This window comes from Acipenser ruthenus, chromosome 15 (genome assembly GCF_902713425.1).
Source record: "Acipenser ruthenus chromosome 15, fAciRut3.2 maternal haplotype, whole genome shotgun sequence".
NCBI classification, from domain to species: Eukaryota; Metazoa; Chordata; class Actinopteri; order Acipenseriformes; family Acipenseridae; genus Acipenser; species Acipenser ruthenus.
Window position 1 is genome coordinate 1,285,893 of NC_081203.1, and position 14,712 is coordinate 1,300,604.

General features: G+C 39.0%; 1 protein-coding gene across 3 annotated transcripts in view; it reads right to left on the reverse strand.

The window, feature by feature from the left end:
- LOC117396930 (target of rapamycin complex 2 subunit MAPKAP1) overlaps positions 1–14,712 on the reverse strand; it is a 78,953-nt gene that overhangs the window by 45,001 nt on the left and 19,240 nt on the right. For all 3 annotated transcript variants that reach the window (XM_058986739.1, XM_058986740.1, XM_058986738.1), the window contains 2 exons: positions 6,565–6,737; positions 2,170–2,346 (listed from right to left, as the gene is read on the reverse strand). In XM_058986739.1, the coding sequence (XP_058842722.1) occupies positions 2,170–2,346; positions 6,565–6,737 (350 nt within the window). The remainder of the gene's footprint in view (positions 1–2,169; positions 2,347–6,564; positions 6,738–14,712) is intronic.

A 14,712-nucleotide genomic window follows, 5' to 3' on the forward strand; every position in this document is an offset into this window, starting at 1 on the left:
GGAGGCCGCCGCACGTAGCTATGGGCCTAGAAAGAAAAAGATTAAAAAAAAAAAAAACACACACACACTCTAGGAGTTGGTTCCAAACGACTGCCGCTGGGCATTGCTTACAAACTCAAGTGGCTGACAGTTTGCATTGGCATGAGATGCACTGTGCAAAGTTTCCCAAGCAGATTTTCCTCCAACATGTCCTGCTGAACAGGAATCCCAAGCCAGACTTTTGACTGTCAGTTCAGAGGATCAAAGCTGTAGGAGCTGGGAATGGTTTGAACGAGCAGGAGAAAGAAAGAAAGAAAGAAAGAAAGAAAGAAAGAAAGGATGAACAAAATGCTGCATTTCTTGACATATGCCAAGAATCAGTGTGTCTGAAATGTAATAGTAGCGGGTGTCGGTAGTTCGTAGACAAATCTTAATGGCCAGAGGCCAGAGGTCAAATGCTTTGTGGCCAACGTCAAAAGAAAGGAATTCTAGTCCATCACATACATTTTATATATATATATATATATATATATATATATATATATATATATATATATATATATATATATATATATATATATATATATATATATATATATATATATATATTACACACATACACATACATACATACATACATACATACATAAACAACGCTTTTAAAACTGGTTTATAAAATCATTTTCCTCCTTTCAGGCAACCATTAGAGAGGTAGAAAGTTTGCAAAGTTTTTTTTTTACTCTCCTCTAAATTGAAATGTTATATTTAAAAGTGAACAATAGCTACCAATTGCTCTTCAGAGCCTCCACTTTTCATATATGAGATGGTTGACAGAAGCAACGCATATTTGCTAACACCACCATTCTTATAAAACAGCTACGGGGATTCAAATACATTTTCATAATTGATCGCAGACATAGCAAATGTAAAATGCATCAAATTTTAATGATGGGGAATAAAAGAGAAAACCTTTTAGTGCAAAATGATCAATCACCACAGACAAAAAATGATTAAGATATTAAAAGGCTCCTTTTTTTGTGGTCTATTTGTTTGACGTTGAGTAATTCACATATTCCTCAGGCACTGAAACAGACATACCCTAAAAATAAATAAAAAATAAAATCTTTTGCACTTTTACAACATGTCCTAAATAAAAATCAAGATTTCTGTAATTTAAAAACAGTATCTCTCCAGACAGGCCCTTCTGCCAGAAAGGAAACCAAGTCAGATTTTAAAATTTTAACAATAATCCAACATATATATTTGCCTGTGACAGACATCTGCATTTTAATAATCTCTGCTGAAGTGATAAATGTTTACAGGAGGGAACAAATGCTTGTAACTTCCTTGCTTGCATTAATAGCAGATGACAGACACATTTCTCATTTATTTTTAGACCCCCTAATTCCCCTTTCAAAATCAGAAAAGAAAATGACTGTGTTTTTTTCGAGACAGGTTAATGATTCCCTAACGTTTCTCATCCCAAACAGTGTATACTGCACTCCCTCCCTCTCCCTCTCCCTCTCTTCATTCCAAATAGTTTATTTGAAATAGTCAAGTTGGTTTGCAGTAATCATGCTATTCTAAGTAGCTGCTGCTTAGCTTAGTTTAGTTCCAGCTAGGATCTTTATTACGACATGATGTTATTATTCTGTGCAGCTATACTGTGGCTTTTCAAAAACACTTATTTAAAAAAAAAAAAAAATAACACTCATAATTCGAACTCTTTTTAAAAAAAGTTTTATTTATCTATGTTATTCACTGTGTGTGCTCATGGCTGTTGTACAGCTGTGTCATGAATGCACATCAACACCTGCCAATACAAATACATACCAACAATCAAACCAATACCAAATAATTGAGTTGTTGTTGTAGTTGCTATACTTACTGTTCTTCCTGATCCATATGCACATTACAGCAATATGTATCATATTTAAATATCCCCTTAGCTGCCTTATTTACACCAGAAATTACATTACAACCACATTTCTATCAGGTCTAAACTACAGCATTTATAAACTAAGAGAGTTAGAAATTCTTATTTATGTTCTATTTTTTCTTGCTGTAACCCATTGGTTGTATATTTTATACATACACACAACATATAACATATATACCCACAGACACACACATACCTGGAAATAAGGGTTTAATGAATAAATAAATAAATGGGTTACCCCGAGCTCTTACATTCGAACAAAGAGCGACTGTTTTGCTGCCAGCCCAGGTGAGGAGTACTTCTCCACCAGCGCCAGGGTGCTGAAGCCAAACTTGTGAATGGGTTCGTTGGAGTCGAGCGGAGGAAAGTCTGTGTCCACTTCCCCGTCATCCTCGGCAATGTGGAGGCAGTAAGCGTTTACATTCTCACTGCAAATAATAAAACAAAACAAAGAAAAGGTAAAGAGAGAGCAAGAGAGAAACAGAGAGACAGAGACAGAGAGAGAGAGAACACATCACACTGAAATGTGGTCAGCTGAGTCCTGCACAAAGACCTCCCGATGGACAATCCTGATTGGACAATTAGTGATGATACCCCCCTGACCGCGCCAACTCCTATGGTATTAGTACAAACCCACAGAGTCAGGGTCCTGTGATTCATCCTCAGCTCCCCCCAACCACCTTTGGCATATGCCTCAGTTTAGGAAGAGTTTTTGCTGAATATAAAAGAGAAGACAGGCTATGCCGTTGACGAGATTATGTGCCAGCAGCATCCTCTGGCACCGTTCCCACTGGCTTTTAAGTGAAATGGGCTGACGGTACAAGGAACTCGCTGCCATCTAATTTTAAAACCTGAACTAACACACACCAGGTAGCCTGCTTTGTTGACAGTTCAGTTTGACAATTACTTTAAGTTAATGCTATGAAAATGTTTTAAAAAACGTCCGTTTTAGTCCGCTAGTTGCATGTGTCCTCATTATGTGTATAGAAGTAGTGAGGTGGACTACTTGACTGTGCCAGTGATACTTCTGGTCTACTTGTGAGATCAGTGGTCTGGCTACTGTTTGCAGAAAACCTCTTACTCTCTGTAGTTAAGCAGTGTCTCCCTGATCACAGCACATTCTCTCGTTTGAATGAAAGTTTTTTACGGCACAGCAGCGGTTATAAGGGAAGCATGGCCACGTCACCTTGCACTTGTCCTCTCAGTAGAAGGTGGAACTCGCATGTTAAAATGAGGGACCACTGTAAAACAGGATGCAGATGCTTCTCAAACTTCATGTTAATTAAAATACTCCCGCAAACCGGCGTTTCAAGCCCTGTTCGAAGCAAATAATCTTTTATGAACCTATGGGCAGGTCTTGTGTTGAACAACACATGTCATACTTGAGCTGAACCAGAGGGGGTTAAGAAATATTCTGCACAGATACCAAAGCGTGAATGAGCGGCGTGCCACTGCGGGTCTGCCCTGCTGTGGCATAATTACTACAATTACGCAGATCTGCAGTTCCCTTGGCAGGGAGGCCCTGATCAGGATGCATCGTCAGCCTTCTTGTCAGCTCTGGTTAACCGTCCCTCTTCTGACAGTCAGGAAAAGGTAAGCAAGTGCTAAAGCATCACACCTTCACCCTCTCGAGCCCGCAGCAGCAGGGAGAAGCCGTTTGGAACTTGAGGCAGCTGCGGAGGGCGCTGCTCTATAAGGCACTCAGACTTGTTCACCTTATACTTTTGTCAGATTTTCCGATAATTCCAGATCTCCCAATACGACACACTTGCCCCTTTAAAAGCACTAAAGCTGGCAAGTAAAAGACCTTCAACTTGGAGCTCTTAACTCCATCCACAGAGTTTTTCCCTATAATTGCAGTGCTTTTTAACACTGTAAATCTAGCCTTGTCAGAACAGCGTTCCAAAGGCATGAAGTATTGCCAGACTGTATCCAAACTCGGCAGTTTACATTTCGAACTTTAATTACGTGATTGATGGCAAAATTAATTAATTGCAAAATGTATGCTAATTGTTTAATTGGTCGCTTGATCTTTATAGATCATTTATACATTAAATGAGTTGATTTACAAAGTCTATTGATTGGATGTGACAATGAGTTATTTTGCCGACTACCTGATTTGAAATTTTCCCCAATTAACTTGCAAGCGTTTCCAATAAGGCTGGTTTTGTTTAAGAGTGCTCAATCCAAGTGATCTATACTTGCGCCGTCACGACAGCAGTTATTTATTAAATGAAGCAGGTAATAATGGTGCATTAATATTAATGTAAACTGTAAATTTTCTAAAAGGGGGACTTACAGGAAAGTAATCTGATCGCATGTGTCACTATAAATTTCCTTAAGTTTTTAGTGCAGCTAAAGGTTCAAGCTGTAAATACTGGATACATGACGGTCAAGGGTGTGTAATGGAAAAAAAACACAAAAAAAACCCAGTGGAATAAAACATTTCAACCAATTAACCAGACACATGAAAGTGGGATATTCACGATAATTAATTGGTCAATAATCCTATAGGCACCAGGACTGGGGCTAACGTGTTTGAATCCCAGATAAAAAAGTCCAGATTGAGGTGAGCAACTGGAAAACTTTGCAGGTCAGCTTTCGATAATTAAAAGCAACATCATTTTACTCAATTTCGTTAGCATCGGTATTCTGGTGATGAAGAAAGAAAGAAGGATATTTATTAAATTTAAAAATTAAATCAATTTTATGACCTTCTGTTTTGTCTATTAAAACATTTTTTATAGCGCACTCTTCTGACCAGCCAAAGAAAGAAAGAAAAAACAAAACAAAAGAATGATAAATGGCACAAAAACATTTTAAAAGCTTATTGCACCATGTGCATTAGTGCTTATTTCAATATTTGTTTACAAGGCTCAGCATCGATAAATCTAACTAAGATCCCTTCCCTCTGATTTATGGCAAGATTTTAAAACTAGCAGTTGGAAAGGAGCTGGGAGCCGCAAGCTGCCGGCCCTCTTGCCATCTGATTCATGGAACAGTTCTGGAAAGTGGAGAAGCCGGGGCCAACAATAACAGCGGCTTCTCCAGTCTCTGGGAGCAATGCGCCACATCTGCTGCAGGATTCCCCTTGGCCACTTCCCGCTAATGCCTGTGTCTGAGCAGCCAGTCCTTGCCACATTGTTGGCACCCGAGGAGGTGCAGCAGTTTTGGGGGGGGGGGGGGGGGGGGGGTTGGGGACCACTCGCTCATCTCCGTGCCAAGAAGTGTGCCCCTCATCTACTGTGCAGGACAGCAGCTGTGTCTATTACAGGCAACCCCAGTAACGTGTCACCTAAAGTGGCCTGAGAGCCATCAAAAGGTGATAATTCATTTTTCAAATCTGTTGACAGATCTGAGGAGTTGGTGCACCAATCTGAATTTTCTACCTGTGCACTGCAATCGATGAAGGCACATCGTACGACGCATCATCGACCACTGAAATGTAAAGGACAACAATTCACGTGGTAGTTTGTCAATAGATGGGAGCCACAGTTTACATGTGTGTTGTGCTTTCGATAAGAATGCTTGTGCATGTGAAATGACATGAAAGGGAAACTGGGAGCTCGCCTTCCATGTACCATTCCGGTTAAAGTTGCTTTTCATTTTTCTATCTCCTCACGGACCATCTGCATTGGGACACAAGAAATCCATAATCTAAAACAGCAAAGTAAAAACACAAGGCTTTGTATCACGATAAAGCTAAAACTACAATAAGAAAGACAGAGTATAATGCAATATTATAGGTAGATTGTCAGTGTGAAAAAGGCAGCTCCATTTAACAGGCCCCTAGCCGGTGAAGTGTCACTGCTATCCTTTCTTTTCATTTATATATTATCACCGTTTGGTTCGCGTTTGGGTTTTATTGCGAATCATGCCGATGTTTGGTACTCGTTGTACACAAGTCTAAATGATGTGTACTTATTGAATTGCTTCTGCGGTTTGCCGACTGCATTACAAACAAATTGATTATTGCAAGCGTCTAAACCGGGACCCAACTCGTGAAATAAAATAAAAAGAACAAACAAGTAAATGAAAAGCTTAATGGATCGTTCTTGCCCTCTCTCTGTGTGTCTCTCTCTCTACAGGTTTTTTTTTTTTTTTTAAATACTTAAAGAAATGAAATTCTAGTGAGCTGTTAAAAGACAAAAGCTGCAGAGCACATCCATCAAGTCAAAGCTACACGAGATCTGGGTTATGAGTCACAGGCCCACACAGCAAGGGTTCAATAACACGGTCCAGAGTGTCTTCAGCCGAGAGGTGCGGAATTAAGATGAAAAAAAATGAAGGAAAGCTCAACAGCCACGGAAAGCAGGTGTCTCCAAACTCTGGCAGCTCATGTTCCACTGAAGCTGGAATGACCCATCACTTGAAATAAAAAAGCTGAACAATTAGACAGAGAGCCATATTTTCAAAGCGTTTACGCCAGTATAATTAACTCCTAATTTTTTTTTTTGAGAGGTAAAAACCTCTGTTAAATTTGACAGAACCGGAACCCGAACAGCTCAGCAACATAATCAGAGTTCTCCTGAGCCGTCTCAAGGTGTTTGTTTCTCATTTTGTAACATTAACATCAATACATTTTTTTTTTTTTTAAATAGGAGTTAATTAAAGAATGGAGGGAAGGCAGCGGTTCTTTGTCTTACTTCAGCTTGGGCTCCCGTCCCTCGCTGGTGTACTGCCAGCAGATCAGCCCGATCAGGTCCTGCACTCTGGCGTTGGCCATCGTCACCACAGTCATCGGGTGCAGCTTCTCCTGGCCCGACTGCATTGAGAGGTAGACGTCAATTTTTTTGGTTGATGTTGTACCAACATGGCCCTGTCGGGGGAAAAAGAAAACAGCAAGAAAATGAGAACACGGTACTTGATGAACATGCATATAACATCCACATCTGTTAAACAGCGAGCCACGTGTTCGACTGGACGTCTTTCTCAACGTCGTGGAATGTGCATAGCAGCAACACACAGCAACACTCCAATAATAATGAACCAACATCAAGAAAATTGGTTCCTAAATCCAGCCTCATATGCACACGGAACATTTATGATAGATCATTTAGAAATCAGCTAGAAGTGACTATGTATGCTATGCAGACTTCCAGTGCATACACATGATCTAATAAATGTGAACAATGGGGCAAAAAACTTGGGGTTAGATTTCCATCATATTTTCTGAAAACAATTAAAATACTGCTTATCATTAAAACAGACCCCATTCACATAGATAGGAGACAGAGACATAATTACTATCCTACGAGTGCCAATTTGAAAATATGTGTTTTATGCCAATAAATGCTGACGGTTTTAAACTGGTGTCACAACATTTTTATCATCATAAAATAGAGAGAAAAGGAATTTTTCATTCATCATGAACCATCCTTTCAAGAAATAACATTACCCCAAACATACAACCAGGGGCAGCTGTGTTTAGAAACCACGTACAGCACTACTGAAACGCAACTGAAAGGGGCTTATTAGCTTGTCACAGCAGAAAAATAATTATTAAAAAAACAAGCCGTGCCAATAAACCAGAGATGTTTTTATTAAATATGGCCTTAACAAGCTTAGTAAAGTTACTAGAATCGGCCAAGTAAAATAGTAAAATCCTTTTTTCAAATGAATCGCGGCAGGGAATACCTGTCAACAAGGTATATTTTGTAATATACTTATTGTTAATACATTATATATATACAGTGTATATATATATATTTTTTTAAAGTCACCTCCAATCTGGCCGACCGATTCTGAAACTATTTCACCCTATCCGCAGTTAGCTGGCTGCCTTGGCTACGACAGGTAAATTGTCACCGCGCTGAATGAAACCTGCTAATTAAGAGCCATGCAGTGCCATAGAAGACTGGCATTCGCCTTGGCAGGTAACAGCTGCAGGGAAGAGGAACACGGCTCTGCTCTCCCAGCCTTGCTGTTTTTTGAGAAGACAAGACATCCGAGAGATGATCACTATTAAGTCAAGAGCTCAATTCAACTGATTTATTAGCAGGGGCATGAAACCAAAGTTTGTGCAATGAATGGAGCAGTATACTCACTGGAAATTGAATCTGTAATTAAAAAAAATAAATAAATAAATAAATAAAGGGTTACAATTTGATTGATGCTTTTTTTTTTTTTTTTTAAATGTCTGATTCAGTTAATTAATTAGAGCTTTATGGGTGACCTATTAATCAGAAATAAATATTGTTGCACAAGTTTGTACCATCTCCACACTCCCCAGTCTGACATTAAAACTGATACTGTGTCTACCTCTTTATTGATAACACAGTACAATCAATACTGATCTAAAGCAGTGATAGATCTCCATTCTCCGACCTAAATATCTTAGTTAATTCTTAATTTCTCAAAGCATTTTTTAAATCTAAGACAAAAATCAGTCCTTAAAAACATTTCTTAAAAACAAAGTCTTTACAGCTTTGTGAATAGGGCCCATAATCGCATTAATACCCTTCAAAAATGGGGAAGGGTAACAGACAGTGGCCTGGGTACTACCAATGCCTACAATGCATTACACACTGTAATTACAGCTTGGTTCACGACTTGTATTTGACTCTAATGCAGTTTCACCGTCCTGTGTCACCCTGCCCCTCTCTCTGCGGAGGTGAAAAGCTAAATGGGTTTGTTTTTCCCTTTAATATAAAGCAGACGTATTAAGGGGCTATTTAGTATATAAATAATTCAGACTGTACAGTGATCTGTAATGTTAATGTCAGATTCTATACTAATGATGCAGCATCAGTGCCAGTGGATTCCGGCTGAACGTTTTTACCATTCAGACACAGTTTTTAAGGACCTCTGTCTTATTAAATCATATTTATATAACAAAATCAATGCCGTTAATGTTCCAGGAGGATTTTAACACCGTAAGGATGAATTACGCATCCTCAAACTCTATTAATTTCATCAGTACATGGCGTCATATTCAGATTTAATCGAATGTTTTTAATGAAGGCGTACTGGAAAAAGCCACCCTTTTCTCCATTACGGGATGATATACGAAAGGGAAAGGTTACCATATAGTCATTAACACTCTCTTAAATTACCAAAGTAATTGAAGCTTTTTTTTTTTTTTACCTTAAATAAAATAAAAAAATAACATAATATTCAGCATTTTGAAGCCAGTCCAGAGACGATTAAATACACTGATGGGATGAAAAGCCTACTTGGCAGGGAAGCTGGGGGGGGGGGGGGAATAAATCGTAAATCACAAAAGGGTAATATCATTATCCATCAAGCTGTAATATCATTATCTATCAAACACTCCTACCAGCAGCAAGCTCTTTGGAGTTACTAAAGAACGTTATAAAAAAAAAAAACATATACAAAGCCTGAACTTCGTTTCAGTGGTCATCAGAAGATCAAAGAGTGGAGAACTGTAACTATCCAGACAAGGTGAAAGCACAGGCTACATCTGCTCACCTAAACAGAACATCTGCCACATAAGTGTAAAGAACACTAGTCATACAGAACATAAACAGCGTGCGAAATACAGGTAGGTAGGACACAATGGAGCCCCTGTACGAAACAAGAAACAAATCTGACATTTTATTTTAAAAGGAGATCATTTATTTAACTATTAGTTGTGGGATGTTTGATGAAAATAATAATAATAATAATAATAATAATAATAATAATAATAATCATCAATCAATGGTACACTTTGTCGGCCCCACTAGGAGCCCAACCTGGAAAGCTTTAAGTAATACTGGGGGGCCAGTTTGACAGAGTATCTAACACATAAAATAGAGGTCGTCGGGAGACTATTCAGCAAAATGCTGAGTGCTACAGAAGCATGGTCACTGGGGATAGTGAAATATAGGGCAGGCACTGCTAAAACACGAGCAGAGAAGCAAAAGGATTATAACTTGAACCTTCCTCTTCTGAAAAAAACACATTCCCTCCAGGCAGACAACACTGAACTCTTCCCTTAAAAGGTGGCACAATGAAATATATATAACGGCAAGACACAGCGGTATGTGTTTATAAAGAATCTGCATTAAAATAGCATGAGCCCCTCACTGCATGGAAAAAGGAACTGAAGAAAGAGACTTCACAACCAACTACATCTTTGAGAACACCGTCAGAACCACCTTCCCACTTCCCACGCTCCTGTCCTATCCTCTTTGGTGAATTATATATTTTTTTGTTTAAGTTAGCAATATACAGGACTCTGTTAAAGCCGTAAAGAAACAGTGAATGTTCTTACATTCCGAATGTTAAATCAGCCCCCCTCAAGATGACGCCTTTAAGCCGGATTAACATACCCAGAGTATAACCCATCTCAGTGAAATATCTCCAGTTCTGTACAGAATATAATTTAGCAGTGTTTTATGTGTCTTCACATTTTAACCAGCCTTGTATGTAAGTAACCTCCTTGAGTAAATAAATGCTTAGTGAATCTTGTCCACTGTAACATTTTTTTTCTCTCTAATGTTTACACAGCTTAAAAAAACAAATACAATTTCTAATAGCCCTCTACCTCACAATAGTTATTTATGCATGCATTACACTTCTCTTTGAAATGATGTATTTATTATTTTTAAGAACACAAAAAACACCTCTTCGCCATTTCCCCCTCTCTCGCTCTGCCCATAAATAATGATGCATAAATGTTTCAGCTAACTGGAACACAAATAGGAACGTAATGCAATTGTATCAATTATATTTGTGTCTTAATTGTTGACTTCACTTAGCGTGAACGCCACCACTGTAGAGCACCATGCTATTTTTCAATTAAAAAGGCCCAGATGTTTTCGGAGGCTCCAGTAGGCACAGGCAGTTATGAGAAATGCTTTATCTGCATTGTAATAATCACTAGAACATCAGCTCCAGGCTGCATTTACATACTCATGTTTTATTCCACCCCTCCTTCTAATGTACAGCTTAATTATACAGCACGGAAGACAACGACTAGACCGGCAGAGCTGGAGAATGTAATCTGCAAGTACTGCTCCAGACATCTGCGGGACTGTAAATGCTAAAAAGGATTCAATCAATACCCTGAGCCTGGGAGAGAAAGAAAGAAAAACAAAAACACTTCCTATATAATCAGTGCATATTGCTGCGGTTTTAAAAGGTCACCGACAAACCCCCCCACCCCCGAAAAAAGAAAACATTTCTTGCAGAACAGTAAGGAAATCAAATCCAGGTTTTTAAAATGATCAGCGAATACACTAAAGTAACATAGAGAGGAGCTGTGTTTTTTAACCCATATTTTACGTGTGTTGTAATAAACAATGAATCCACTGGGGGCTCCCGAGTGGCGCATCCAGTAAAGGCACTCTGGGACGGATAGCCCTATAAGCTTGGAGATCGCCAGTTCAAATCCAAACTATGCCACTGCAGACCCAGGGGGCGGCGCACAATTGGCCAAGCACTACCCAGGCGGGGTAGGGGTTAGGTCGGCTGGGGAGTCCTTGGCTCACTGCACACCAGCGACCCCTGTGGCTAGCCGGGAGCCTGCGGGCCTGCCTGTACGCAATTCAGAACTGCATGGTCCTCCGAAGTTCTGGTTATGGCTGCACAATGGACTTGAAAAAAAAGCAAACGGCTGACGGCACTCGTTTTGGAGCTTGAATAATAATTGGACATGAGAAAACTGGGAGAATATTGGAGAATGAATACAAATAATTGTTAAAAAAAAAAAAAAAAATTATTAATCTATTCATCTAGGCCAGGGGTGCCCAATCCTGGTCCTGGAGGGCCGATGTCCCTCCTGGCTTTTGTTGCAACTGTGCCGTAAATTACTTAATTGGACCAATCATGCCCTTATTAGAAGCTTAATTGGTCCAATTAATCAATTTAGTGTACAGTTTGAACAAAAACCAGGAGGGCATCGGCCCTCCAGGACCAGGATTGGGCACCCCTGATCTAGGCAATAAGAGGGGGTCAACTACAGTATCGTGGTTTTGAACAGGTAAGATACGTCCCTCTTTGAAATTAAACACGGAACAGCAAATTAAAAAGAAAAAGATAGAAATCTTAATTCTGTTACCCTGTGCAAGTCACACAGTTCAGACAACAGGATAACGACTGGTAATCCGCAATGAGAAAATAAGCTTGCCAGCAAGCAATGCAGATCATTTATGCAAATACGAAACAGATCCACTTTCCCTAATGCGAATGAGATTTTATCGTTTGTTAAGTGTTTTTTTTTTGTTTTTTTTTCTATACAAAAGCATTAGCAGGAAAACACAGACATCTGCCCCCTGTCTCTATTTTTCGGTCTACTAACTGAGTGTCTGATTGTTTAAAATTAAATTATACCTACTGAAACTCTGGAGAGCAACAACCTGATACATACCTGTAGATTTATTTCACTATTTGACTTCCACGTTTATAATTATTATTTTTATTTTTTTTTACGGTGAAATATTGAAAACAGTAAAGTAATTCCTTATCGGGGGAAAACAAGACTTCTACAATTGATTGTCAGCGTGGCCTAACAGTGAAATAACAATTATCAAAAGGTGCAATAATGAGGGAGCAATACATTGAGCCTTACAATAAAAACGGACTGCGATGCTCTTTAAACTCTTGCCCATGCATCCATCCACATACAAGGCAATGCAAAAAATAAGTATCATTTTGCCTGAATCAAGACAACAGTTAATTTGATGCCCTGTGTTTTTTCTTTCAGCTCCAGCTTCAATAATGCAGATTTTATTCACAGCCCCTCAGACTGCCATCACATGGAGCTAGCTCACTTCTACTCTTTGCTCTTGGCGTCTCTTTCTCATTCCTCTGAAGAAGCGATCTTGTGGCACAGACACGGGTAATGTGGTATGCGTTGTACACCTGGGAGCGAGACTGGCATAATGCATTCTTAAATTTACAAATAAATAGCTGTTGCACTTCTATTAGTGCATTTCAAAACACTTATCTACGGAGACAGCCAGCGCAAACAGGGAGATCGTTTATCTTGTAAAACACAACTCTTTGTCAAGAAAAAAAAAAAAGGTTCCATTTTAATGAAACAGCAACAAATATGAATGCCACCCTCCCTCAATTATAAACATGTGGATGTTTTTTCATTGTATTTTTATTAAAGTTAATAAGTAGGTGAATAAAAATCGCCCCTGGGAGGATACACCAGGATTAATATACAGTATTCTGCTCCGATGCGGTTTATACTGTTAAAACACACCCCGAAGACAACAATACAAATTATTATTATTAAAAAAAAAAATACATACAGCAGTGTGCAAATTTTATTAGAACACCTCATTGCTTCCGTTTTGATTTGTTGTGCATATATAAATCAAAACCACTTTAATTGAAAATCTTGTAAAATTGTCAAAATAGGCAAATTAGTGATTGACTAATTTAATTAATGACTTTAATAGGCCACACATGAAATTCATTTTAAAAATAGTAAGAGAAAAGGAACACATAGCCACAAATGGTAACATGCACAATACTTTTTTAGAAGTTGTTTAAATGCTAAATTAATGCACACAGTGGTGTAACATTTTCACACTGTTGTTTGTCTATCACCGATTACTGACCGAAAATTGAAAGATTTTCAAGCAGGAAAAAAAAAATAAGAGTTTAAAGGACTACTGGATTGCAGCGACTGGCTTCAGTAGCTCTGAATTTCTATAAACATTCAGGGAGGTACAGGCAGGAAAAATCTTTCAGCAACGATGATGCAACTGCTGCAGCATTGTAGGGACTAACAATGAATGCTTTGGATGTCACACATACAACGTTTTTTGCCGATAGTTTTTGTTAATGGTCTGCTGTAGAATTAGTGCACACCAGCCCCATTTAAAAAAAAAAAGTCATCTTTTACCAGCGCATTCTCCCGTTAATAAAAACCAGGGCTTGCATACAGTATTTGTGAATTTTTATTTGTACACTTACCACTTAAATCAAATTAAACAACCTGAAACATAATGCATTTAAAAAAAAAAAAACATAAGCAGCGCTAATAAATATCGGAGATAATTTGTAATGCTGTATTCCTGCTGACGACACTCAATGGCTGGAATGACAGGCTTAAAATATGGGGAAGTTTGCCAGCTTTCGGTACAATATTGTAAATACATCACTGTGTCACTTCTTTAATGCGCCGTAATCTATTAAGCACATGGCAAACGAACAAGAATTTTTTTTTTTTTGAAATGATGGGTTTTATGGCTCTGTGTTGGTGATTAATTAAATAAATAGCTGGCGTTTCACAAATCATCCCTTTAATTGGTCTGGAAAGGCACTCCCAGGCTCCATCACCATCAGAAGCACACAGAAGGGCCGGAGCAGCCGCACGGTGCCTTGAGATGCCGGTCGCCTCTCCGGCGTGGAAACGGGGGGCTCGGTGCTGCACCGTGGGGCCCCCGAGGCTGGGCCACAGCGCTCACAGGTGCTGCAGTCAGCTGGAACTCCACTCCAGCTGCTCGGAGAAGATGTTCCATTTAATTATTGTCGCGCTCCCCAAAAGAGGCAAGCGGGAAAGGAATGGAGGATCAGGGACTGAAACACACAGCTTAACATTAGAAAGGACCTGAAAACGTCCTTGACTACTATAGAGGAGAGGAGAGACAGGAGAGAGGAGACAGGAGACACACATGGCCCTCACTGACTTGAGGTCTCTTTTGTTGCACATCAAATCAGTTATGAAATATATATATTTGTACATGTTTTCCAGAATGCAGTACTCACCAGTTGTTCGATGCTTACTGTATTACAGCATAAATGGATGAACGTGTCTGTATTTAAAAAGCTCTTTCAGAAACCATGGAGACACAAATTACAAATATTTGTATATTTCATTACACCATTAG